The following is a 26,132-nucleotide window of genomic DNA, read 5'->3' on the forward strand; positions in this document are numbered from 1 at the left end:
TCCATCACTGCCTTCACCCCATCACTCCCTTCTCCCCATCATTGCCTTCACCCCATCACTGCTGTCTCCCCATCATTGCCTTCACCCCATCACTGCTGTCTCTCCATCATTGCCTTCACCCCATCACTGCTGTCTCTCCATCATTGCCTTCACCCCATCACTGCTGTCTCTCCATCATTGCCTTCACCCCATCACTGCTGTCTCTCCATCATTGCCTTCGCCCCATCACTCCCTTCTCTCCATCATTGCCTTCACCCCATCACTCCCTTCTCTCCATCATTGCCTTCACCCCATCACTCCCTTCTCTTCATCATTGCCTTCACCCCATCACTGCTGTCTCTCCATCATTGCCTTCACCCCATCACTGCTGTCTCCCCATCATTGCCTTCACCCCATCACTCCCTTCTCCCCATCATTGCCTTCACCCCATCACTGCTGTCTTTCCATTGCCTTCACCCCATCACTGCTGTCTCTCCATCATTGCCTTCACCCCATCACTGCCGTCTCTCCATCACTCCCATCATGGCCTTCTCCCATTACCCCCTCATGGCCTTCTCTCCCCATCACGGTCTTCTCCTCATGTCCCCATCTCCTCCAGGGCCAGGCTCCACCTACACAAACACACACACACACCGACATACATGTACACACATAGACAGACAGACATACATACACACACATTATACATACACACAGACACCACCTCTCTCCTCTCACCTGTCCGCAGCATCGCCCGCGCTTCCTCGCTCACACAGCAGCGGCCGCGCTCCTCTCTGTCAGTCAGAGACAGGAAGGGCGGGCAGGAAGCTGGACGGGTCCTTGCAGCTCCGCTCCTGCTATTCCCTCTTGCAGGCAGCGGAGCTGCTTGGATCGCTCCCTGGCTGCCGCTACGCATGAGGGCAGTCTAAGAACTGCTGCGCGCCGCCCCAGCCCCCGCTACGCCACTGACCGCCCCTGGCTCCCCTTGTGTCCGCGGACCGGCAAGGGCACTGCAGTGGACCGGCAAGGGCACTGCAGCGGCCCGGTGCTGGGCCGCGGACCGGCGGTTGGGGACCCCTGGTGTAAGGGGTCCGGAGCTGTGTAGGATTTATTTCTCATGTTGTCATAAGTCTGAATTTACTTCTTTATTTTATTTTTTTTTACCATATACCCTCTCAACAGTAATGTCATCCTCAAAGCCATTCTTTATTAATTACCTTAAGCTATCAGCACTTCTCGGTAGGACTACAAGTGTCAGTGGACTAGAGAGTACACAGTGAGTCCCTGGTGGTGCTAATCACAGGGGTTTCCAGCAGTGAGACCCTCTGGGACGCTGCAGGAATTGGGGTCTAATATGAGCTTGTAATTTTGGTTTGGTAAGAAAGGGAATGAGAAACGTAACTTTGGAAGCACAGGGTGTATTAGTGCATATCCGCACAGGGCCAGCTTCAACAAAAATACATGTTATGAGCCTGTTAGTGACCATATATCTGACCACGAGGCCAAACTCAATCTTTAAAGAGATTGTGTGGGTTACAAAACTATTTTCAAATACACTTTTGGAGGATTATTACCCTTGTCAATCAGTGGATGAACCAACATATCTGCATTACATAGACAACCCAATCATTACAACTGATCGAAAACTGCATAATGCGTCATTCCCCTGTGGGGGGCGCTGCAGGGGAATTAAACCCTGGCTGACTGGCTCTGCCACAGGACATACCTGTAGAATGTAAACCTGAAAGGGCAGGGTCCTCTCCCCTCTGTATCAGTCTGTCATTGTAAGTTTGTTTACTGTAAGTGATATCTGTAATTTGTATGTAACCCCTTCTCATGTACAGCACCATGGAATCAATGGTGCTATATAAATAAATATTAATAATAATAGATTTGGTTTCATATAACAGAGCATATTTAGCTAGTCATAGGTTTGAAGGTCCTGTGATGGTACACATATAACTCTGTTTGATGATTCTCTGGTCATTATAAAGGCCATTTCGGGGTTAAATTAATTAAAAAAAAAAAGTGGCACATATCCCTTCTCCGTTCCTGTGCTGCTATTGTAATGCCACCGGCTTCTGCTGTACAACATTCCTGACAACTATAACCTCATATCTCAGAAGTTACTTGCCATAAAAGCCAACGTCACTGCCGAGACTTAAGATTGGCTGCAGCGGTAAGGTGAATTGTACAGCATGTGATTGCTGTAAAACTGAGACCAGCAGGCAGCACTGGAGCCTTGGGGAATGGAAGGGGCGAGTGTATTGTATTTGTTATATTATTTTGTAATAAAAATTTTAAATACATTGAAGATATGCAAATTTGATCAAAAAATTTTGCATGACTCTGGTGCAGCAGCCAAGTCGGTAGTGCATGACCGCCATACTAGAGCTCTGCAAACATAACTGCCCCAGTGCCTCTGTTGATTAGCATGTCTGGCACGACGTCAAGCGTGCATCTTGCCGAAATAATGATGTGGTGCTGTATTATACTTTTTACATGCTGCTTTGGTCTTGTAGTTGGGTATTATTCATTTATACTTGCTGCTTCGATTTCGTAGTTGGGTGTTATACCTTTTACTTACTGTTTCAGACTTATAGTTGGGTATTTTACCTTTTACTTGCTCCTTCGGTCTTATGGTTGGTTATTATATCTTTTTACTTGCTGCTTTTGGTCTTGTGGTTGGGTATTATACCTTTTTACTTGCTGCTTCGGTCTTATGGTTGGGTATTTTACCTTTTTACTTGCTGCTTCGGTCTTATGGTTGGGTATTATACCTTTTTACTTGCTTTGGCTTGTAGTTGAATAGTATACCTTTTAGCTTGCTGCTTCGTTCTCGCTGACCCTGTACATCTTGTTTAAGATTGTCTCCTTTATGTCATTCTTCTGTAATGAAGATGTTCATGTGGAGCAGAACTAATTGTTTTCACACCACTTTAGTGAAACATCGTAGCGACTCCAACATCCCACAGGGGAAAGTATTTACCCACGGGAGCCCGTCTGCTGGCATCGGTTACTGAAAAAGATGCCTGGCAATGCTTACTACATGGTGTAAGGTCATTATATAGGAAACTTCTGGGGGTTATTGGGCGTTCATTTAACACTTTCCTGCCTGTAGCTTTCTCATTTAGGCAGAGGTGGGCCAGACCTGTCATTCAGGTCTTGTTAGGTTAATTTTAACCTTCTCGGATCTGAGATATTGACAGTAATATACAGTGACTGCACTTCACAGTAATGACAGCCCAGACAGAAGCTGTCATATTGTCTCGCTCTCTGACTGTTCTCATTAGATCCCTTTTATACCTATTGTGCTGCGCTCGGCTAATTATCTGTCGAGCTGAAAGCTTCACTTACTGGAATTTAAATGAGATGAGACATATCCTGGTGAAGGGACACCATTTTATTACAGAAGCAATGATTCCAGGGATGCTGGAAAAATAGAAAATACGGTATTGTAAATTTACCTATAGGGATCTCTTTAGTAATGAATGCCTTTAAAGAATAATTGTCGTCTTCTGATATGTCTGATTCAGTAATACATGTGTTTATTTGGAAAACGGGGAGCATCTGTTATTAGAAATATGTAGTGTTTGGGACCCCCTCAATCCTATGAAGGGGTTTCAGCTCTGCATCCGCACCTAAGTTCCTTCAGGTGACCTGCTTCCAGCCCGATTAACTTAAAGGAGAAATCATTTCCATGCCGCAAGGATAGGGCTAGTGCCGGTGAGCCTATAGTTGTGGTGTCACCATCCGTCCCTCACCTCCCCATACAGAAGCCCCCCGACTGGGTGTCTGGGGTGCGCAGGTCTACATCACTGCTTATTTTTGCACCTCTGCCGCTCGATTTATACGATGGGAAATATCTCTGTAATCATAGTTTGTCTGAAGCAGACAATTCCTTTAAATGGAGGTAGTCTAAGGCCTGTTTCACACTTCCGTTTTTGTGTCCGCCAAACGGATCCGTTTCCGTTTTTTTGACGGAAACTGATGCAAACGGATCCGCGGTAACCGTAATGGAAGTCTATGGGACAAAAAAAACGGATCCTGCAAAAAATGGCGGATCCGTTTTTTTACGGAAAACAACGGATTTTGACGGATTTGAAAAAACGGAAGTGTGAAACAGGCCTAAGACGTTCCACTTAAAAAAGAATTCTGAAAGTTGACATGTTCGGCATCGTCTGGTCACCGTCTGGAGACAAAAGGGCTTCTGTCGGGTAAGCTCAGTATTGGGTTCACTTAAAATTTTCATCTTCGTCACAATAAAGAAAAAGAAAAATGGCGAATGTTCATGTTTTTTCATGTGGGAGAGCGGAGAAAGCCGCTGTCAGACCCTGCTGAATACACAAGGGTCTAGCATTGGTGCTGAAATTTCGACAGCCCCGTCCCTTTATCCCTCAGAATTATCTGACAGCAGAGGGACGGTAGACCGCCATTTGCATCAGACCGTCAGCCAATATTGGTAGTTTTGGCAAAGTTTCTTCTAATGTGTATGGGGGGGATTTCAACAGTACAGCTGCATAAAGAGACATTTTCTGGTGGGCGTTCAGGCCTTTCACAGGCCTTAGTTTTGCGTGAATAAAAAGGGTTCATAAAGGTCTGCAGCTATCGTAATCACACACTTCAGGCTCACCGGTTTCAGCATTTCTGCCTACTGTCAGTGGATAGAGATGTTCACGTTTGCAAAGGTATTGAGGGTTATCCCCACGTATCATGTGCAGGGTATTCCTAAGTTATCAATCAATGGAGGTCTGACCACTGGGATCCCACTGATTGTGAAAATGAAGAATCCTGTATGAATTGAGAGGTAATCAGTCATGCACATGGACAATCATTCTTAAAAGGGTTGTCCAGAAATAAGTAGTTTTCTCCTTCGTCTCATTGGGGGACACAGATACTGTGGGTGTATGCTTCTGCCGCTAGGAGGCTGACACTAAGTGAAAAAAAAGAGGTTAGCTCCTCCTCCGCCGCATACACCCTCGCCCCTATTGCGGGCGGAAATCATTTTTTTTGCTTAGTGTCCATGGAGGCACACACGTCTGGTTTTGCTCCAGACTTTTTATTTTATTTTATTTTTACTATGAAGATGAGACAGGGGCAACGGATCCTATTGAAAGGGTCCGATTTCCCCAAACCATCAACGGGCGAGCATACGTTGAGTATCGTCTCCGTGTATCCTTTCCCGCACCGTGGGACATAGCTGGGTCTTTTTCCCTAGACTTCTATTTTTTCTTTTTTCTTTTATGAAGATAAGACAGGGGCAACGTATCCTATTGAAAGGATCCGATTTCCCCAAACCATCAACGGGCGAGCACGTGCGAGTATCCCTCCATGTATCCTTTCCCGCGACGTGGGACATTATGCCAGACTTAGCCCTGTCCACCCCTAGGTATTGAAACCATGGGCTTGCACATAGGCACAAGACTAATCTGTGCGGCCCTCACTGCTCCACCAACTCTAGACGGCGGTGCTTCAAGGCAGTGGACTGTCCCTCTCCTCACCCCCTGAAGGGGTTAGATGGAGTTAGGGTGCCTGCACCGTCCTGTTTTTTATCAAAGACCCCCTCACATACCTGCGCTCAGGCTGAGAGGATCATCGGTGAGGAGAGGGTCGGGGAGGGCTCCTGCGAAAATTTCGGGCTGGAGCCCACAGCTCGGTGACCACTAGCCCTGCAAGAGAAGGGCTGGATCGCCAGGCGGCAGTCTGGGACAGGAATGCTGCACCGGTCAGTAGCGCCATTTTTTGGTACCGCGCCCCCCCTCGGTCGGGTAGGGGAAAAAATTGAGGCCGCGGCTTCGGCCGGAACTAGGCCGCGGCCGGAAGTTCCGCCCTCGAGGCCATGCGTCACTTCTGGCAGCCCGCCCCGCACTGGGCGGCGGCAAAATCGAGGCCCCAGCTTTGGAGCACGGGCTAGGCTGCAAAGCAGAAGTACCGCCCCTAGAGCTTTTTTACAGGCTGGTGCGCGCCACAGATGTTGGCGCGCGATTTAAAGGAAGCATCCAGGTCGGGGGGGCGCAGGACTGGGGCAAGTGCTGCCCGAGAGACCACGCTATAGGGAGAAACGAGGGGCTACCTCTCCCCCCCCCCCCCCCCCCCCCATATCCCCAGCAGCGGACAGATATAGCATATCCAAAAAAGCAAAGACGCACGTTCTTTTACGCTGCCATTTCCGCGGGCGCAGAGCAAACGTTTATGCGAAGCCTGCGAATCCATGCGCGCCCAGGAGCCCTCCCCTGCGACCGCGACCAATGTGTCAAATCCCCCGGAGTGGGCCCGATCACTGTCACAGTACATGGCGTCGCTTACGGGAGCAATAGAATCCCTTCAAGCCCCAGATAGGGGCAGGGACAGTGTCTCGCCGCTATTAGAGGGAGCCTCCACCTCACAGCAGCCTCCGGCCTGCAGGGGCCGCTCTCACTCCAGGCAGACCCGGGGGAATTGAATCCACACTGTGTCGCCCAGTCCATCCGGTGCCTTCGGCATCCGTAAGTTCTGCTTCTCGCTCCCCGTCACCACCAGTAGTTGATAGCAAGCAGACCTCAGATTGCGACTCAGACGAGCCCCTTGACCTGGACACTCCAGGGTCACGTGAAACAGTGGACAGCCTCATAGAAGCCGTCAATCATACCCTGGGGATTGAGGATGATCCTGTAGCGCTACGGGGCATAAAGTAGCATTTAAACGAGTGAAGCGGCCGCACAGAATTTTTTCCTCTCACCCTGAGTTTGAGGACATAGTGCAGCGGCACAGAGAACGTCCAGACCGGCGTTTTCTCGGGTTAAAAGGCACTCGAAACGAGGCATCCGTTTGCTCCGGACTTCCGTAAACAATGGATGGAATCCCTGATAGTGGATCCACCGGTTTCACACCTGGCCACTAAGACCCTATTATCTGTCCCTAGGGTTTCCTCGATTAAAGGTCTCATGGACTGCCTTATTGAGATCCTAGCTCGTTCAGTATATGAGGCGTCAGTGTCTGCACTCGCTCTCTCGTTCACAGCAGCTTGGGTAGCTAAGGCCATGTTATCATAGTCAGAAACATTAAACAGGGTCGTGCAGGAGCAGGATCTACCTGCAGAGATCTCGGAGGTCGCAGGTCAGATGGCGATAGCCGGAGACTATGTAACGAATGCGTCTTTGGATGCGGCCAATTGTTCAGCAATTGCTGCCGCTAATGCAATCTCTATCTGAAGAGCCCTATGGTTGAGAACATGGCGGGCCGATTCTACTTCCAAGAAGTCCTTGACTTCCCTGCCTTATCAGTGCGGCCGCCTATTTGGAGAAAAGTTGGGATCAACTTATCTCTGACTCCACAGGAGAAAAGAGCAGGTTTCTCCCTCAACAGAAGGTTAAACCGCTTTTCGTCACCCGGTTCAGGCACGTGTTCGGGCCTTTCGCAGTGCCACCGGCCATTCTAGGCCGAGCGTGACTGCATTCATCAGGGGGCGGCCACCAAGCAGCCTGAGCCTGGTCCGGGACCCGAATAGGAGACTGGTCCGGAGTCATGCGTTAAGACTCCGGGTGGACTACGGGGCCCATTTCCGCCAGCTAAGGCCGCCCCAACCAGGATAGCGAGCGGCAGGTCTCATATAGAGGCAACCCATTGGGGAGATTGCGTGCTCAACAGGCCAGATCGAGGGGACCCAGATCCTAAAGATCATCGGCCAAATGAGTCGAGGTCTTTATCAGACGACACCAGCAAGGTGGGCGGCCGCCTATTCTGTTTTCGCCACGTCTGGGCCAACATCGCTCACGACTTATGGGTAAAAGAATTGGTGTCCTCAGGTGATACCCTCCAAGATGGTTTTTTCTTTCCCGACTTCCCAGGGTGGATACCCAGGTAAGGGCTCTATTGGGAGCCATCAAGTCGCTCCTGCACAACGGAGTCATTGTTCCAGTGCCGGAACACGGAAGAGCTCAGGGGTTCTATTCCAACCGTTTTGCGGTTCCCAAAAAGGACGGGTCTGTCAGGCCTGTTTTTGGACCTGAAGCTTCTGAACAAATTCATCAGGATCAGACATTTCTGGATGGAGTCTCCGTTCAGTCATATCGGCCATGGAGCAGTGAGAATACTTGGCCTCAATAGACAACCAGGACGCATTTCTGCATATTCCCAGTTTTTCCTCATCAGAGGTTTCTACGCTTCGCCATCAGCGTTCAACATTTTCAGTTCGTAGCGCTACCCTTCGGGCTAGCCGCAGCTCCCAGAGTGTTCACAAAGGTTATGGCAATTGTCATGGCCACACTGCATTCTCGAGGCATAGTCGTCTTGACTTCTCTGGACGACCTCTTGGTCAAGGGCCCGTCAATACGGGCATGTGAGGAAGGTGGCAACATCACGCTAGATACTCTTGCCACTTAGATGGTTGGTCAGTACAAAGAAATCATCCCTTGTGCCAGCTCAGAGGATCTCCTTCCTAGGAATGATCTTCGACACTTGCCGATGGTTGGTAATTCTTCCTCAGGAAAAGGCGCTAGTCTCCGGCAGGGAGTCCGGACACTACGCCAACCAGTCCCTCATACCATCCGATCCGAGATGAAGATCCTAGGGAAAATGGTGGCAGCAATGGAAGCGATACCTTTCGTCCAGTTCCATCGTCACCCCCTGCAGCACGCCTCGTGTCAGCCTGCGACAAGAAACCTTTCACGCTCGATCGGTGGTGCCAACTGTCCTCTCAAGTCAGGCAGTCGCTCGGATGGTGGATAACCAGTTCCCTCTCTGGCCTAGGGGAAACCTTTCCCTCCAGGTCATGGGCTGATAATGACAATCAACGCCAGTCTCCTCGGTTGGGGAGCGGTGTTTCGCCACCACACAACCCAGCAACGGTGGTCGCCACAGGAGGCACGCCTCCCGATCAACTTGTTGGAGATACAAGCAATTCGGCTGGCTCTGCAGAAGTTTCATCACTTTCTAGCAGGCCGCCCCATCCGGATTCCATCGGACAACACCACGGGGTGGTTTACATATTTCGTCAGGGGGGCACCCGCAGCAGAACAGCCATGCGCAAGGTGGGGCACGTTCTTCAGTGGGCCGAAGCAAACCACTCGGTGATTTCGGCTGTCCTCATCCCTGACGTGGAAAATTGGGGCGGCAGACTTCCTCAGCTGGCAGGGTCTTGCATCCGTAGGGTGGTCTCTACATCCCCAAGTCTTCCAGCAGATTTGTCAACTGTGGGGAGCTCCGGATGTGGACCTGATGGCTTCCGGAGTAAATGCCAAGGTGCCCACATATGTCGCTCAGGCCAGGGACACGCAGGCACTCGCGGTGGACGTGATGGTTCTGCAATGGAACCAGTTTTGCCTCCCATATCTATTTTCCCCACTGCCACTACTCCCAAGAGTCGGCAAAGGGATCAAGACGGAAGGGGGGCCGGCGATTCTGCTGGCCCCAGACTGGCCCCGTCGAGCGTGGTACGCAGAGCTAATGCAGCTCCTCGCCGACGTTCCTGGGCGCCTGCTAGAGCGCCCAGATCTACCGTCTCGAGGGCCGATGTGCCACCCGAACTCAGGGACCCTGTGTTTGACGGCAGGGCCGTTGAATCTTGGATTCTAACCCAGGCAGGGTTCGGGAGCAAGGTGGTCGCTACAATGATTAGCGCCCGGAGGCCTGCTTCAGCATGAATTTACCACCACACCTGGAAGGTGTTCTTTGCTTGATGTCGAGGCTGCGGTGTTTCTCTGCTGAGATTCTCGATCCCCGACGTCTTGGCTTTTCTCCAGTTGGGCTTAGAGAGCCCGGATAGCTCAGTCGGTAGAGCATTAGACTCGGGCTTTGCCCCAGGTTCCCGCAGGAGACAAATGTCGGCCTTATCCGTCCTGTTCCAGTGCAGAATTGCTACCAATTTGCAGGTGAAGACTTTTCATCCAGGGAGTGTCCTACTTGATAACTCCCTATAAGGCGCCTATGGACGCCTGGGTCCTTAACATGGTCCTAAGTGTTATGCAGGAAGCTCCATTGGAACCGCTTTAGGATATCTTTGAGTTACTTTTCCTGGAAAGTTGTTCCCGTAGTGGCCACCACTTCCATCAGGCGGGTTTCAGAGCTGGCGGCTCTATCCTGCCGAGCTCCGTTCCTCACTTTCCATAAGTATAGGGTGGTCCTCAGACCAGCACTCCTTTTCTGCCGAAAGTCGTCCTCTTTTTTTTCACATTAATAAAGATGTGTTTTGCCTTCATTTTGTCCAGCACCGGTACACCGGGTGAAAAAAGGCTCTTCACACGTTAGACCTGGTAAGAGCCCTCTGGAGGTACGTGTCGCGGACGGCACCCTTTCGTCAGATGGACACGCTGTTCGTGCTCCCTGAAGAGCGCAGGAAGGGACTCGCTGCCTCAAAGTCGACCATAGCCACATGGATTCGTTTGACTATTCAGGAGTCCTACCGCATTAGAGGCATGCCTATTCCAACAGGGATCAGAGCGCACTCTACCCGGGCAGTGGGCGCCTCTTGGGCGCTTCGGCACCAGGCTTCGACGGAACAGGTTTGCAAGGCAGCAACCTGGTCCAGCCTGCACACATTTGCCAAACATTATAATATCCATGCTCAGGCCTCGGCGGATGCGAGCCTGGGTAGAAGGATTCTCCAAGCAACGGTGGCGCACCTTTAAACAAGAGGTGCATGTAGCTTGGATCGGTGTAGCTTGGATCGGTGAGTCAATCTCCCACCCTGGGACTGCTTTAGGACGTCCCACAGTATCTGTGTCCCCCAATGAGACGAAGGAGAAACATGGATTTATGTGAGTACTCACCGTAAAATCCTTTTCTCCGAGACGCTCATTGGGGGACACAGCACCCACCCTATTAGCCAGTTGGCTCTTGTTTTGTTTAAATAAATATGATTACCTATTTGATATAAGGGTGGTGTTTTCCTTTGGACATGTTGTACCTGTATTAAGGCTGATTTGTTGTTCTCCTACTGCTTTGGCACCAAACTGATTTCCGCCCGCAATAGGGGTGAGGGTGTATGCGGAGGAGGAGGAGCTAACCTCTTTTTTTCACTTAGTGTCAGCCTCCTAGCGGCAGAAGCATACACCCACAGTATCTGTGTCCCCCAATGAGCGTCTCGGAGAAAAGGATTTTACGTTGAGTACTCACAAAAATCCATGTTTTTGGCTCATAGTAAGAAAAAAAAAATAGGCAGGTAGTTGCTAATTAGTTAGCAACTACTTTCCTGTTCTACCTGGTGCCGGATCAGAGTGATCATTGACAGTCCCTGCTGGCGATTCAGCTTCTTCACGTCAACAGAGAAGCTCTTCCTCTTCCAGGCTCCTTTGTCAATGCCAGCGTCATGCTGATTGACAACTCTGCTCCTGACAGTTATGCAGCAGGCATCCGACTGTCAATCAGTATGACATCAACAGTCACGCCTCGTCAACAGAGCAGAAGAGAAGCCACTGCCCTGTCGATGTGCAGTCAGTGGAAACTGCAAGAACAGTCTGTGGCCACTCTGTTCCTGCAGAGATTGGTGCCGGGCACTACAGGTAGGTAGTTAGCAACTAACTGCTTGTTAGTTCTTAGGCCCACAGGAAAAAATGAATATAGTCCTGCAGAATCCCTTTAATGGGACACCTGGAGTGGCTGGTTTGTGGCACATCCCACCTTATTGTCTGGATAGTGGATGTCTTCCAAACTTGGTTGTCCACTCACAGGGACATTTTTATTTTTTTTTAAGTTTCCGGATAAAATATTTTTTTTTTTTTTGCATTTGGGTTTCATTTACAATATTGCACCACTTGGCTCTTAAGTGCAGTACAAAGCAGGGGACCCTGATTCCTGTGCTTGGTCACTTATTTTACCTCTTGCAGCACCTTTCCTAAAACCAGTGACCTAATTCTAGAATCAGGATCTCTGACTCCCTTTATACTGCAGCATAACCCTGGTCACCAATTTACCTGTAAATGTTGGCATTTTTATGGCCCATCTGACTCCCCTCCCATCACCTTGCCTTTTGTCTGGCTGCCCCTAATACTTCATTAAATGGGTTGTACATTGTAAAAGTTATCATCGGAGATGGGTTATAACAACCTATTGATCGCTGGGACCCACGCTGGTTGGGAGAACGAGGAATCATTATCTCCGCCGTGGTACTTTTATCTCAATGAGTGGCAGGTCGGATGCCTGACCGCTGCTCCATTCATTCTCTATGGGTCTGCTAGCAAACGCTCCACAGCCTCATAGGGAAGAAATGGAAAGATGATCAAGCACCAATCAGCAAGTTACATCCTTTGAATAGACTTGTTTCGCTCGACAACCCCTGTAACTTCCCATCGATCTGTTTGGAATTTAAATTGTTTTTTCTCGATTTTTTTTTCCCCCTAAATTGGCTGATAAGAGTAATAATTACATTGAACTACAAAAAGACTACATATATGTGAGTCCATTGCCCTTAAAGTGGTTACGGGCTGCATTGATCTGATAACCAGTGAGGGTACATGATTTTTTTTGGCCGTGTGTATAGAGCTACTGTCTGTGCATATATCGCAGAGAACATCCTTAAGGTAATGTTCTGGCCGAGGGATGGCCGCTTGCCCATGCTGAATGGCCAGAAGTATTGTCTGAGGGCTGTGACACTGTATGGTGGTTGTACATTTAGTCCCAGCTTTTCCTACCACAATGGCTCATGTCTGCGCCGCTCGGTACATGCTGTCCACGCAGCAGAGTGTTCAGACACCATACAGGACATTGCTGTGTTATGTTTTCATTGTGATCTGTTCCCGAGCTGTAAAGTCAAGGCAATCTCTCGTCCTCCAGGACCATTGTGAGTTTTGGGGATTTGGGCCAGAAGTGATGACTTGGTACTTTGCAAATTACAGCGCAGCAGATGACACTTGTAACCCAGCGTCCGCTGCCTGCAGGACTGATTGTCAGCAGTAGTCCGCGCAGGCGATAAGGGATTGCGGAGAAGAGAAAAAATGTGGAAAATCCGCACTGCTGGTGAATGAAGGCAATTCAGATTCACATTAATAGATTCTGCGTTTTTTATTTCATCTACGCATTTCAAAATACCATCCATCATCAGGTTTTTGTCCTGAGGAAGAAGTATGCAACCTTCATTCACCAGCAGCGCGGATTCTCCACTTTATTTCCTTCTACACTATCTAACGTGATCTCTGGCCCCATGGACCTGCTGCAGCTGGGATCACATGCTTTTCTAATGTTGTGTGGTCAAAACTTAATCACATTAGTTTAACTTTTATTCACGGAGTTGATTTTAAACCGGATAAAACGCTATTGCACTTCTAGTTCCTTCATTAGCATATCACTGTCAGTGAATGACAGCAGCACCTCAGTGGTTAAACAGCAATCAGTGTGATGGCCACTGCTGTAAGGGTACCGTTACACCTAGCGATGCACCAGCGATCCCGACCAGCGTTATGACGCGGTCAGGATCGCTGGTGCATCGCTAGGTGGTCGCTAGTGAGCTGCCACACAGGCAGATCTCACCAGCGACATCGCTGTGGACGGGGATCGCTACTTACCTGTCAGACGTGGCGATCCTGCGTCCTCCTGCCCGGCTCCACGCGTCGCTCGTCGGCGCCGCAGGAAGTGACCGACGAGGAATGGTCCAGGAGCTTCTCGCGCGATCAGCGATAACCAGCGGGGGAGCCGGTCGGAGGTAAGTATATCACATGCAGCGATATCTCTAGCAATATCGCTGCAACGTCACAAAATCGGTGACTTTACAGCGATATTGCTAGCGATATCGCAGTGTGTAACGGGGGCTTAAAAGGCAGATGCCGGCTATGAATCACAATTAACTTCTCTCCAGTAAAGTGTGGATTCGCCTCCTGGTCAAAACACCCCACACAGGACCTGTAAAGATAATGAACGTTATGAGTCGTAAGTGTGAGCAACCTCTTACCTCAGCACCCTGGTATCTACAGTATTAGATCAGATAGACAGTGTGTACAACATTGTGAGCAGCCTCTTCTTACCTCTTCACCCTTTGGTATCTCCAGTATAAGATCATATAGACATGGACAGCAGTGTGGGCAGCCTCATCTTACCTCAGCACTCCTGGTATCTCCAGTATTAGATCAGATAGACAGTGTGTACAGCAGTGTTAGCAGCCTCTTCTTACCTCAGTACTCCTGGTATCTCCAGTTTTAGATCAGATAGACAGGGTTGATAGCACCCCTGCTATCTCCAGTATAAGATTGGATAGACAGGGTGGATGGCAGGGTGAGCAACCTCTTCTTACCTCAGCACTCCTGGTATCTCCAGTTTTATATCAGACAAAATGGACACCAGTGTGAGCAGCCTCTTCTTACCTCAGCAGTAGACTACGCATCAGGAGGACACCTTCCATTCTGCACATGATGGAGGACAGAGCTGCTGCTGCGCGTTCTCACAGCTATTAACATTATAGGACAAGTTTCTATCTATGTAATAAGTTGGTGGCCATTTTGTTTTTACAGTGATTACAGATTCTGTTGTGATTTTGCTAACTAAAAGTATTTAGCAGTACTTTTTCTTCATGGATTGCTTTTATATTGCTGGAGACACTTAAAAAATAATAAAAATGTGTGTATATAACCCCTCACACACACTCAAAAGTAAAACACATACTCCTACTGGACCTGTGCCTCCCAGGACTGCTTCCTATGTTCCCCCTGCTGTTTCTCTCTCACCCATGACAGCACCACGGAGAGAGGGGGTCCGCCCATCAAGGACAGGAACCTACAGATAAAAAGGTGGCACCTCTCCTCCGCCCCCCAGTTGGGTTCCTGTCCTTGACGGGTCACCCGTGGAACCAGCAGCAGCTTACCGGGAAAAGGAATCCAGGGCCGTCCCGTTTGCAGATCCGACAGCAGGGAGCACCCTGTCGCGGCGGGGTCGGTGCCTGAAGCCGCCACCGCTGTTGCCGAGGGGCTTTACAGGGTGAGCGGGTGGGGGAGGACCGAGCCGCCGCTCCGGATAGGAGGATGGGGCTGGAGGACGCCGGTACACGCGCGGGCAGCGCCGAGGTACAGAGGTGTACCAAGATGGTGCTGCCCCGGAAATGATGCCACAACTTCTGGGTCCCTGCGGTCGGCGCAGGCGCAATGCGCGCTCCCCGGGACACAGCGGTGCAGGCTGGGAGGAGGAGGTGATGTCACAGCAGGGAATGTCAAAAATAGGACGCTGTAGCTGCTCCTTGCTGGAAGCGTCCTGTGAGCATGGAGGACAGCGACCAGCACGAGGAGCAGCCAAGGCAGCAGCACAGGCACCGTCGACAAAAAGAAAAGGACGGACGCGAGGGCCGGTCCAGCAGCCACTCCACGCAGCGCAGCAAGTCGACTGCGACGAGCAAATCACCTTCCGTGGATCAACCCATGAGGGATCTGAATCCACCTCCCGAACCGGTACCTGCAGCCGCGCATATGGGGTAAGTGAGCTACGTGAATGTTCCCCATTATTATGGACTTCTTTCCCTTATTAAGGAAAGAAGAGAGAAAAAATAAAGAACAGGGAATGCCCCACCTGTAAAAGCCCACTACCAGCCTCGTGGGATAAAAAACTCTGCGACTCCTGCATACAGGAGGTACCCTGTGAGGAAACCCCGGATTATGCCTCAGATCTAAGAGCGGTAATCCATTCGGAGGTTCAGAGCGCCCTTTCATCCCTAAAACAAAAAGGGAGGAAGAGGAAAGGGGACACAGTAGTGGGATCTCAGTCAGAGGCCTCAACGTCAGGGGAAGTCACCTCCCATACTTCAGACGCTGACTCGTCATCCTCGGATGGAGAGACAGAGGGTCGTCATTGTTTCCCCCTGGAGGAGGTAGACACGTTCGTAAGGGCAGTAAGATCAACCATGGGGGTAGCAGACCCTCGGCCCGATAGATCAGTCCAGGACATAATGTTCGGGGGACTGTGCCAGAAGAGAAGGAGAGTATTCCCATTAAACGAGAACGTACAGGGCCTGATAAAAAAAGAATGGGAGAGACCAGATAGGAAGAACTCCACGGTTCCTTCGCTAAAAAGGAAATACCCATTTGACGAGGAAGCATCCACGTCTTGGGACAAAGCCCCCAAGCTAGACGTAGCGGTTGCTAAAGCCTCGAAGAAATTTGCGCTCCCCTTTGAGGATATGGGTACTCTAAAGGACCTGTTAGATAATAAAGCTGACACCTTCCTCAAAGGTACCTGGGAATCAGCAGGAGGAAACCTTAGGCCAGCAATAGCGGCAACTTGTACCTCCAGAGCCCTCATGGTATGGGTGGACCAATTAGAGAGGCAAATAAGGGAAGGTACACCCAGGGAGAAAATCCTGGAATCCATCCCAGTCATAAGAGGAGCTGCGGCTTTCTTAGCTGACTCGGTAAGGTTGTCTTCCAAAGCGGCAGCTCTATCAAACGCTGCTCGTAGAACGCTGTGGCTTAATTGCTGGCCAGGGGACTTACAGACTAAAATGAAGTTGTGCGCCATCCCTTGTGAAGGGAAATTCCTTTTTGGTGAAACGTTGGATGACATCCTCCAAAAGGCAGGTGACAAAAAGAAGGGATTCCCAAATTTAGGCCCTACGGGCCCCACAGGCTTTAAAAGGTCCTTTCGGAACAAGAGGTTTTTTTAGAGGAGACCTCCGAGAGAGCAAAAATGGAACGACAGGAGAAGGGACAGGGGGTTGTTCTTCGGTAACTCGTCCCGAGACAAAAAAAGCCCCAAGTGACCGTTTACACAGGGTGGGAGGGAGACTAAGTTTTTTTTTTTTTTTTTTCCCAGCCTGGAGAAAAATATCGAACAACCCCTGGTTATTAAATCTGATAGGATCAGGGCAAAGGATAGACTTTCTCTCCCTCCCCCCTCAAAATTATGTGGTAACACCACTAAAATCATCGATAACGGAACAAGAAGCCCTCGAAAAAGAGGTCTTAACTCTATTGAACAAAAGAGTCCTCCAGGAGGTTCCCCCGCAGGAGAGAGGCAGAGGATTCTTCTCGCCACTCTTTCTAGTAACCAAACCGGACGGTACCTTCCGGACAATAATAAATCTAAAGAGATTGAACGATTATGTCAAAAACGAAAAATTCAAGATGGAGTCGATCAAGTCGACCATCAAAATTCTCTCTCCACATTGCTTCATGATAGTATTAGACCTCAGCGATGCGTATTATCACGTCCCTATCCACAAAGACTCTCGGAAATACCTCAGACTGGCGGTCTCCATAGGAGGCGAAGTAAGAGAGTTCCAGTACAGAGCCCTACCGTTTGGAATCTCGGTAGCCCCGCGAGTTTTCACGAAGCTAGTGGCAGAGATGATGGCGCATCTGAGAGAACAAGATATCCTAATAGTTCCATATTTGGATGACTTTTTACTTGCGAGCAACTCGGCTCAAAGATGCCAGGAACAGAGAGACAGAGTGATAACCACTCTACAAGACCTGGGCTGGCTCCTAAACCTAAAAAAATCAAGGCTGGAGCCCAAACAAGTTCAGGAGTTCCTAGGCCTGACACTGGATTCAAATACCCAGGAGTGTTACCTCCCAGACTACAAAAAAGAAAGGATTGCTCAGATGGTAGCAAGAGCAATACAGAACCCTTCCATGACATTAAGGAAAGCAATGTCCCTGTTGGGTTCCCTCTCCGCCTGCCTACCAGCGGTCCAGTGGGCACAGATACATACAAGAGATCTCCAATGGGATGTATTGACCAACCAGTTGGCATTAGGAAGTCACTTGGAGGGTCACGTCACACTAGACTCCCAAAACTATTCGTTCCCTAGCTTGGTGGGGGAACAGAGACAACCTATCCAAGGGGGTTCCCTGGGTGATAAAAATCACACACGTAATCACCACGGATGCCAGTCCCAAGGGATGGGGAGCACATATGAGCAACAGGGTGGCTCAGGGAGAATGGGGAGCCCAGGAACTAGAAGCCTCCTCGAACCAAAAAGAACTATTAGCTGTAGACTATGCACGAACACACTTTCTGCCGGTACTAAGGGGCCATCATGTCCGGATATTTTCAGACAATCGGGTGACGGTGGCCTATATAAACCATCAGGGGGGAACCAGGTCTCGGACACTAATGAACACATCCTTCGAAATATTTACGTTAGCCGAGGAAAATCTACTATCCTTCTCTGCACTACACATATGGGGAGCAGAAAACCAGAGAGCAGACTTCCTGAGTCGCACCCAGCTACATCAAGGGGAGTGGGTTCTAAAACAGTCCGTTTTTCTACAGATCCTCAGACATGGACCTGTTTGCCGACTACAAAAACAAGAAAGTAAAAGCTTTCTGCTCCCTAAACCCCAGGGGGAACCCTCGAACCCTGGATGCATTTATGCTTCCATGGACGCAGGGCCTGATGTATGCTTTTCCGCCACCCATTCTCATCCCAGCAGTCATAAGGAAAGTCAGAGAAGACGGAGCAAGAATGATACTGATAGCCCCGTTCTGGCCAAAAAGAACCTGGTTCTCCTGGCTGAGAATACTTTCAATAACCGACCCCTGGGTTCTACCAGATCTCCCCGACCTTCTGTCTCAAGGTCCTGTGTTAGACCCTCGAGCAGTGAGCCTCCATTTAACAGCATGGAATTTGAAAGGACACTGCTAAGGGGAAGGGGGTTCTCAGAAAATCTGATCTCCACTCTACAAAAAAGTAGGAAGCCTATAACAACCAGGGCCTACGGGAGAACTTGGAGGAAATTTCTGTCCAGCTCCGGGGCAAGGGTTTAGGATGGAGTTCAGGTTGAAAAAATTCTTGAGTTTCTGCAAAAGGGGCTAGAACAGGGGTTGGCGACCAGTACATTGAAGGTACAGATAGCGGCTCTAGGTGCCCTTTATAACCAAGACGTGGCAGGCAACCCGTGGGTAGCAAGGTTCATGAGAGCCGCAGCCAGGTCTAGACCAATAATCACCAGGAAATTACCTTCATGGTATCTAAACCTAGTGTTATCTGCACTAACAGGGCCCCCATTTGAACCCATCCAGTCCGCACCCTTAAAAACCCTTTCATTAAAGACTGTACTCTTAGTGGCCCTAACATCCGCTCACAGAGTGAGGCTCTCTCAGCAATACCACCATTCACTAAGATCCTAGAGGATAGAGTCATATTGAAACCTGACCCGGCATATTTACCAAAGGTAGCGTCACACTTCCATAGGTCCCAAGAAGTAGTCCTTCCTTCTGCCCAAATCCCAGGAATAGGGGAGAGGAGAGATTCCACACCCTAGACGTTAAGAGGTGCCTAGTTCAGTACTTAGAGGGCACCAAGGGATGTAGGAAGGAAGGGTCTCTCTTTGTGTGTTTCCAGGGACCTCGGAAGGGACTCAAGGCATCCAAGAGTACCTTAGCAAGGTGGATAAGGGATGCGATTGCCCTGGCGTGTTCATCCAGTGGGAATACCGTCCCGGGGGGTTTAAAAGCCCACTCTACAAGGGCAATGGCGACCTCATGGGCAGAAAAATCAGAGGTATCGATAGACCAGATCTGTAAGGCGGCCACCTGGTCAACACCTTCCACCTTTTTCAGACACTATCGTTTAGATCTAGCCTCTACGTCTGACCTGACCTTCGGGAGAAGGGTCCTTGAGGCGGTGGTCCCTCCCTAAGCTACCAATCTCTGAAATGCTCTCCGTGGTACTGTCATGGGTGAGAGAGAATAGCTTAGTTACTCACCGATAACTGTGTTTCTCGGAACCCATGACAGCACCCGCTTATTCCCCCCCCCTTCACGTGTGCGGTGAGCACGAGTTAATGTGTGTAAAGTGTTTTTTGTTAGACACGGGGCTTCTCCATAATATGCAATATTATAATGTTATGTATATACTTTTGTTAACTAACCGGGAGACCCTCTGATGCTCTGTAACCAACTGGGGGCGGAGGAGAGGTGCCGCCTTTTTATCTGTAGGTTCCTGTCCTTGATGGGCGGACCCCCTCTCCGTGGTGCTGTCATGGGTTCCGAGAAACACCGTTATCGGTGAGTAACTAAGCTATTTCCTGGCATCCTGTTCTGGTGGGGGGTGTCTGGTGGCCGCTGCAGCCAGAAGTCTTTTATCTCGTTCTTCTGCCTCGGACACATTGGCCCCGATTCATAAATGCTGAGTCCGATTCACCTAATTCTTTAAGGAAGCTGAGATATGTGGAGCTGTTTGTTTTGGTCCTTATATTGTGGAGCTGCTATAGATTTTTAGATATTCTATATATTAGTTTATTTTTTTATTTTTTAACTGAAATTTGATTTTCCAGACAGAAGCCTTGTGAAACTTATCCATGGTTCTACCAATGTCACAGGAAGCCATTAAGGACTTCTCAGGCATGATTGCTTCCTTTATAACAGCACTTCCATCTTTTCTATTTGGTAATGGCTGATGCTCGAACTGCCTCTTTTTTTTTTTTTTTTTTCTGGCTGGAAAAGAGTATTCTTCCAAAGCGGACCCCCACAGTTCACAGCAACGACTGATGGGAGACTGAATAGTTTAGTAGTTTTTTTTTCTATGTAATCATCGTAGTAAAACCTATACTTCTCCTTCCTATTCTCTCCACATCCCTTCTCTCAGTGTTACACATGCTAAAGGATGTGTTAGGCTGGTTTCACATTCGCGCTTTTTAAGCGCACGCACGGCCGGGGGTAGCTCCGCCCCCGAGCCGGCTCTCTGCCCGGCGTGCCCGCCCCTTCCTTGTAGCGCGGCCTCCTAGCGCACAGCGGCGCCTGCGATCGGCGCACCCTATCTTTAGCATAGGGTGCGCAGATCGTGAGCAGGCCGTGCGCTAGTTGCGCTTTGACCTGCGCTGCGCACTTTTGACGGTGCGCCGTGCGCGCCAAAATCCGAAAAGTTTGATTTTGGCGCGCACGGCGCACCGTCAAAAGTGCGCAGCGCAGGTCAAAGCGCAACTAGCGCACGGCCTGCGCACGATCTGCGCACCCTATGCTAAAGATAGGGTGCGCCGATCGCAGGCGCCGCTGTGCGCTAGGAGGCCGCGCTACAAGGAAGGGGCGGGCACGCCGGGCAGAGAGCCGGCTCGGGGGCGGAGCTACCCCCGGCCGTGCGTGCGCTTAAAAAGCGCGAATGTGAAACCAGCCTTAGAAGTTGTGCACAGTTCTCCTCCACAGCCTGGAGAGGGAAGGAAGCACGTAAAGTCTCAGGGAGGAAAGATAAAATTTGTAAAAGAGTAAAAGGAAAGTGGAAATAAGTAAAGTGGGGTTGTGGTTTCTATTTTTTTGTTTTTTTAAGTAAATACAAGTGCTTCTCTCTATATTAGAATATCATCAAAAAGTTAATTTATTTCAGTGCTTCAATACAAAAAGTGAAACTCATTCTATAGAGTCATTACAATCAGAGTGATCTATTTCAGGTGTTTATTTCTGTTAATGTAGATGATTATGGCTTACAGCCAATGAAAACCCAAAAGTCATTATCTCAGTAAATTAGAATACTTTATAACGCCAGCTTGAAAAAATGAATTTAAAATCCGAAATGTTGGCCTACTGAAATGTATGTTCAGTAAATGCACTCAATACTTGGTTGAGGCTCCTTTGGCATCAATTATTGCATCAATGAGGCATGGCATGGAGGCGATCAGCCTGTGGCACTGCTGAGGTGTTATGGAAGCCCAGGTTGCTTTGATAGCAGCATTCAGCTCTTTTGCATTGTTGGGTGTGATTCCCCTTAGCGATCAGGAAGTTATCCCCTATATTATGACTAGGGGATAACTTCCAAACTTGAGGATACCCCTTTTAAGAACATTAATCCATGGATGAGAACATATGACTCGTGGCACGCTGCTGCAGTTCCTTTTTTATTGTTTTAAGTGGGCACATGACTAATTTTGTATGTGTTATCCTATTACAGGGAACTGTTTTTGAAGGGTTGTATTTAATTATTCTTTTAAATTTCCTGTTTTCAGGTGTTCGAAGAAGCTCACGTAGACGCTGTGATGATTCTAGGGGAGGCATTCGCCTCGGAGGAGCCATTCAATTTTGGTACCCAAAACACAACCAAAAGAATCCACGACCTAATCCCGGTCATGCTAAAACACAGACTCACCCCTCCGCCCGAAGAGACCTATTCCCTGCATCGGAAAATGGCCGGCTGTTTCCTCATCTGTGCCAAGCTTAAGGCAACCATCCCGTGTAAAGAGCTCTTTGACAGTACATACAGTCATTACTGGGCACAACGAGGACAAGAGCAGCGCCAGCCAGCCACTCAATAACCAACTCCATCATTTTTATTTGAAGCGAACTACATGGCTAATTTCATTATTTTTAGTTGTTGGGTTTTTTTTTTCTTTTTGTAAGTGTTTTTTTTTGTTTTAAAAGTTTTTGTGGTTTTGTTACCCAAAGAATTCTCCATACAGTTCTACGATACGACCGGGCCGTGTGTTTATGGTTATGATCCCCGCTGGTTTATAACTAACAATCCGCTTCCAGAACGTTGGGCCTCTGGTACCAAGTTTGTTCCTTTCTGCTACTGTTGGTGCAAAGTGGAATTCATCTATTAAAAGGGGTCCCGTCCTTTTCCAGGGTCCAACCTTCTTAGGGAGTGACTCAATAAGGCTGGTTTCACACTAGCATTTGTGTACGCAGCATATGGCTGCATACTTCTTTTCTTAAGATCCGCATGCGCCTTGCGTACCTATATTTACTATTGGGTACACAGGGACATGCGTTGTATGCTGATGCGTCCCCGTGCGTCTTTTTGACGTGCCCGCCGAACGTATCATGTTGCGTCCCCGTGCGTTCGGTGGACACGTCAAGACGACACACAGGGACGCATCCACATACAATGCATGTCCTTGCGTACCTAATGTTAAATATAGGTACGCAAGGCGCATGCGGATCTTAAGGAAAGTACGCAGCCATACGCTGCGTACACAAACTATAGTGTGAAATCAACCAGACGATCATCCGTGTCTCAGCCGTACCGGAAAGCTTCAACCTTCATCATACGCTGATCTGTGTCTCAGCCATGCCGGAAAGCTTCAGCCTCCAGTCCAAATATTTTCTTTTATTCCTTTTATTTAATTATTTTTTTGGTTGTTGTTTTTCTTTTTTACTCTTATGTCTTCTGCTTCTTTCTTTCTGAAAACTCCAAATTGTGGGTTGACTTTCACCGACTTGTCTTTGGGATGTTTTAATTAATCGCTTAATCCGCTATTCAGTGTCCCCCTTTTGAAGCTGCCTTGTTGTTCGGAAAGATAGGATTCCCTGTGAAATTTTTCCCCGTTGACAGAAAGACCTCGGGAACAATATAAAATAGGTCACCCAGGTTCCAGGCGCTGACACGTCTCCAGAAAACCAGATCACAGCTTATATTTCTTCAGCCAGAATATACAAGGAAGATTAAAGAAGTAAATGGCTGGCAGAGTGCGCCTCCCAGGAAGAGATTTATGCCAAACGAGCGTCTTGCAGACCTCTCATCACCCACGTCACTTGCTTCTGCTGCTGACAAGCCCACCCTTATTTGGCATTGTGCAGGCTTCTAGTTGCCTTCAAAGGACCACTAATCCCTGGCTGCTTTTATAGAAGAGGGAATGTCGTGCAATACACAAATATATTCTACAGTTATCAGAACTCAACATATTTAGTTCGTGAGCATTTTTTTTTTTTACATAAATGTATATATTTTGGGCTGACTATAATTTTTGCAATTGGGTTTAATTAAAAAATATATTTTAGCCCAAAAATATGCAAAGAAAAAACTAAAGTGACCACCCTCCTCTCACCTGAATGCGTCCATAGAAATGTATACAGGCAGAAAACCTGTATACAAGACGGACCAGAGTCAAAAATGTCTTGGCTGAACTGTTTTTTTTTCCTTCCATCATTTCCTGCACTGCCTGATCTATTGTGATGACTTCAGAACTTACCCCCCCCCCCACACCTTTGATAGTTTTTGGTTTAATAGGAACAGCGCCCCTTATGTCTACAGGCTGTGTTTGGTATTGCAGCGCAGTCTCTTTTCAGTGGATCGGTCGAAGTCATATCATTTTTATTTCCAAGCGTTTTCACCTGTGCTCGGTGCCTCCAGCTATTATTACAGATGCTGCTCTGATCGATTTTACTTCCATTTTATTGGTTGGATTTTGTTCTATTTGTGGTCGGTGCGACTGCGGATCATCTACTTGACGTGGAACTATAATGGTGTGCTGCCCCCAAGAAGAAAACCATGCTGTCCATTTATTAAATAATTTATACACATCACCATCTTCTGGTCCTCTTTGTAATGAGGCTGTGACATGAGTGTACTGTGTTGTTTTTTTTTTTTTTTTGTTTTTTTTTTTTTTTGCATAATCCTCACTATGCAAAACTACATACAGTACATGCTCCTCTTAGGTGGCTTTTTGTGTGCTCAACTGGAAAGAAATTCATTAAAGGGGCTGTCCGGTCTGAGCAAGGCTGTGCCCACTAGATGGGTTTAAATTTCGTATACTTGACCACCATTTTCAGTGCAGATGGCGGTGAATCCTTGCAGGGCACAGTGCGAGCGCTGGGAGGATTCACAAGTGACTGCAGACTTGTCATTCTAGACAACCCCTTTAAGCGGTAGGCTAATTTCAGCACCGACTGGAGCCATTGATGCAGTGGAGATGAATAGGCAGCATAATACGTGGGGCAGGAGAGCTGAAAATGCTGGACGGCATAGGGAACATCAGGGATCAGTAGAGCTGGATATGCAAAAATGCCGCTTGGAACTGTAGGTTTGTGTAAATGAACGGGTACCTTCGTGCAGAGCCAAGTGTGTACATAGCATCAGAGAACATAGGATCCAAGTTGGCAGGCAGCCACCAACTCTGTAGTAGAAAAGCTGGATGTGCACATTCGTTTTCTGAACACCAGATCTGAGACAGCAGTCAGGTACCAGGTTGTAGCAGAGCTGTTGGTGCAGACTGCACTTTGGAACAGTAGAGTCAAGTTGACCGCAAGGAAGTATTTGTCAAAAGGCACACTAATGTAGCTGCAGTGGTCATGCAGCGAGATGAATGTTACAGTTACAGATTCACCCCCGTCCCCCAAAGTGTTTAAATATATTAATAGTCTAAGTTAATGAAGAATAATGTAGACCTAAATTAAATTTATGGGATCAAATAACAAAAAATTGTCATGTGCATACGTATTCACCGCTTTTGCTAAGAAGTCCCTAAAAATTCCCTTCATAAGTCCCATGCATGATGACAGGACATCCCCCTGTGTGCAATACAAGTGTCACACTTCAGGCAGTATGTACACTTTACCTTTTCTGAAAGGCGACAGAGGCTACAACACCATTAAGAAAGAGGCACCACTAACACCACCATGAAGACCAATGAGATCTTCAAACAAGTCCCAGACAAAGTTGGTGAGAAGAACAAGTCAGGGTTGGGTTAAAAACAAATATCCCAATCTGTGATGATCCCTGGAGCACCATCAAATCCATTATCATCAAATGGAAAGAACATGGCACCACAACAAACCTGCCAAGAGAGTGTATCCATCAAAACTCTCAGCCCAGGCAAGGAGGGCATTAATCAGAGAGGCAGCATAGAGACCAAAGGTAACCCTGAAGGAGCTGCACAGTTCCCATGCAGAGACTGGAGCATCTGTCCATATGACCACAGTAAGGCCGGGGTCACAGTTGTGAGGGCAATGTGAGACAACTCGCTTCAATACCCGGCAACCGGAACCGGAGTGTGCGGCTGCATGTAATTCTATGCAGCTGAACGTTCCGGTCCGAGTGCCGGTGACTGCCGGGTATTGATGCGAGAGACTCATGCGAGTTTCTCACTTTACACTCGCAAGTGTGATCCCGGCCTAAGCTGTACACTCCATAGAGGTGGCCTTTATGGAAAAGTGGGCAGAAAAAAGCCATTACTTACACACAAAAATTGTAAGGCTCATTTTGAGTTTGCCAAAAGATGTGGAGACTCCCCAAACGTATGGAGGAAGGTGCTGAGGTCAGATGAGAACAAAATTAAACTTTTTGGTCACCAAGGTAAAAGTTATCTCTGGTGCCAGAACAACACAGCTTATCACAACAGAACACCATCCCCACAGTGAAACATAGTGGTGGCAGCATCATGATGTGGGGATGTTTTTTGGCAACAGTGAAAATGGCCCTAGTCGTGGGGAAGGTGCGAAATACAGAGATGTTCTTGAGCAAAACCTGTTTCAGTCTATAAGTGATTTGATGCTGGGATGGAGGTTCACTTCCCAACAAGACAATAACCCAAAGCATCACTCGAGTGGTTTAAGGG

General features: G+C 48.5%; 1 protein-coding gene across 2 annotated transcripts in view; it reads left to right on the forward strand.

The window, feature by feature from the left end:
* Positions 1–24,100, forward strand: part of COQ8B (coenzyme Q8B) — a 72,128-nt gene extending 48,028 nt beyond the window's left edge. For both annotated transcript variants that reach the window (XM_073549264.1, XM_073549263.1), the window contains exon 16: positions 21,807–24,100. In XM_073549264.1, the coding sequence (XP_073405365.1) occupies positions 21,807–22,112 (306 nt within the window). In that variant the 3' untranslated portion in view covers positions 22,113–24,100. The remainder of the gene's footprint in view (positions 1–21,806) is intronic.
* The last annotated feature ends 2,032 nt before the right edge of the window (positions 24,101–26,132 follow it).

Source organism: Dendrobates tinctorius, unplaced genomic scaffold (genome assembly GCF_039654945.1).
Source record: "Dendrobates tinctorius isolate UK_male_01 unplaced genomic scaffold, ASM3965494v1 ptg000158l, whole genome shotgun sequence".
Lineage (NCBI taxonomy): Eukaryota > Metazoa > Chordata > Amphibia > Anura > Dendrobatidae > Dendrobates > Dendrobates tinctorius.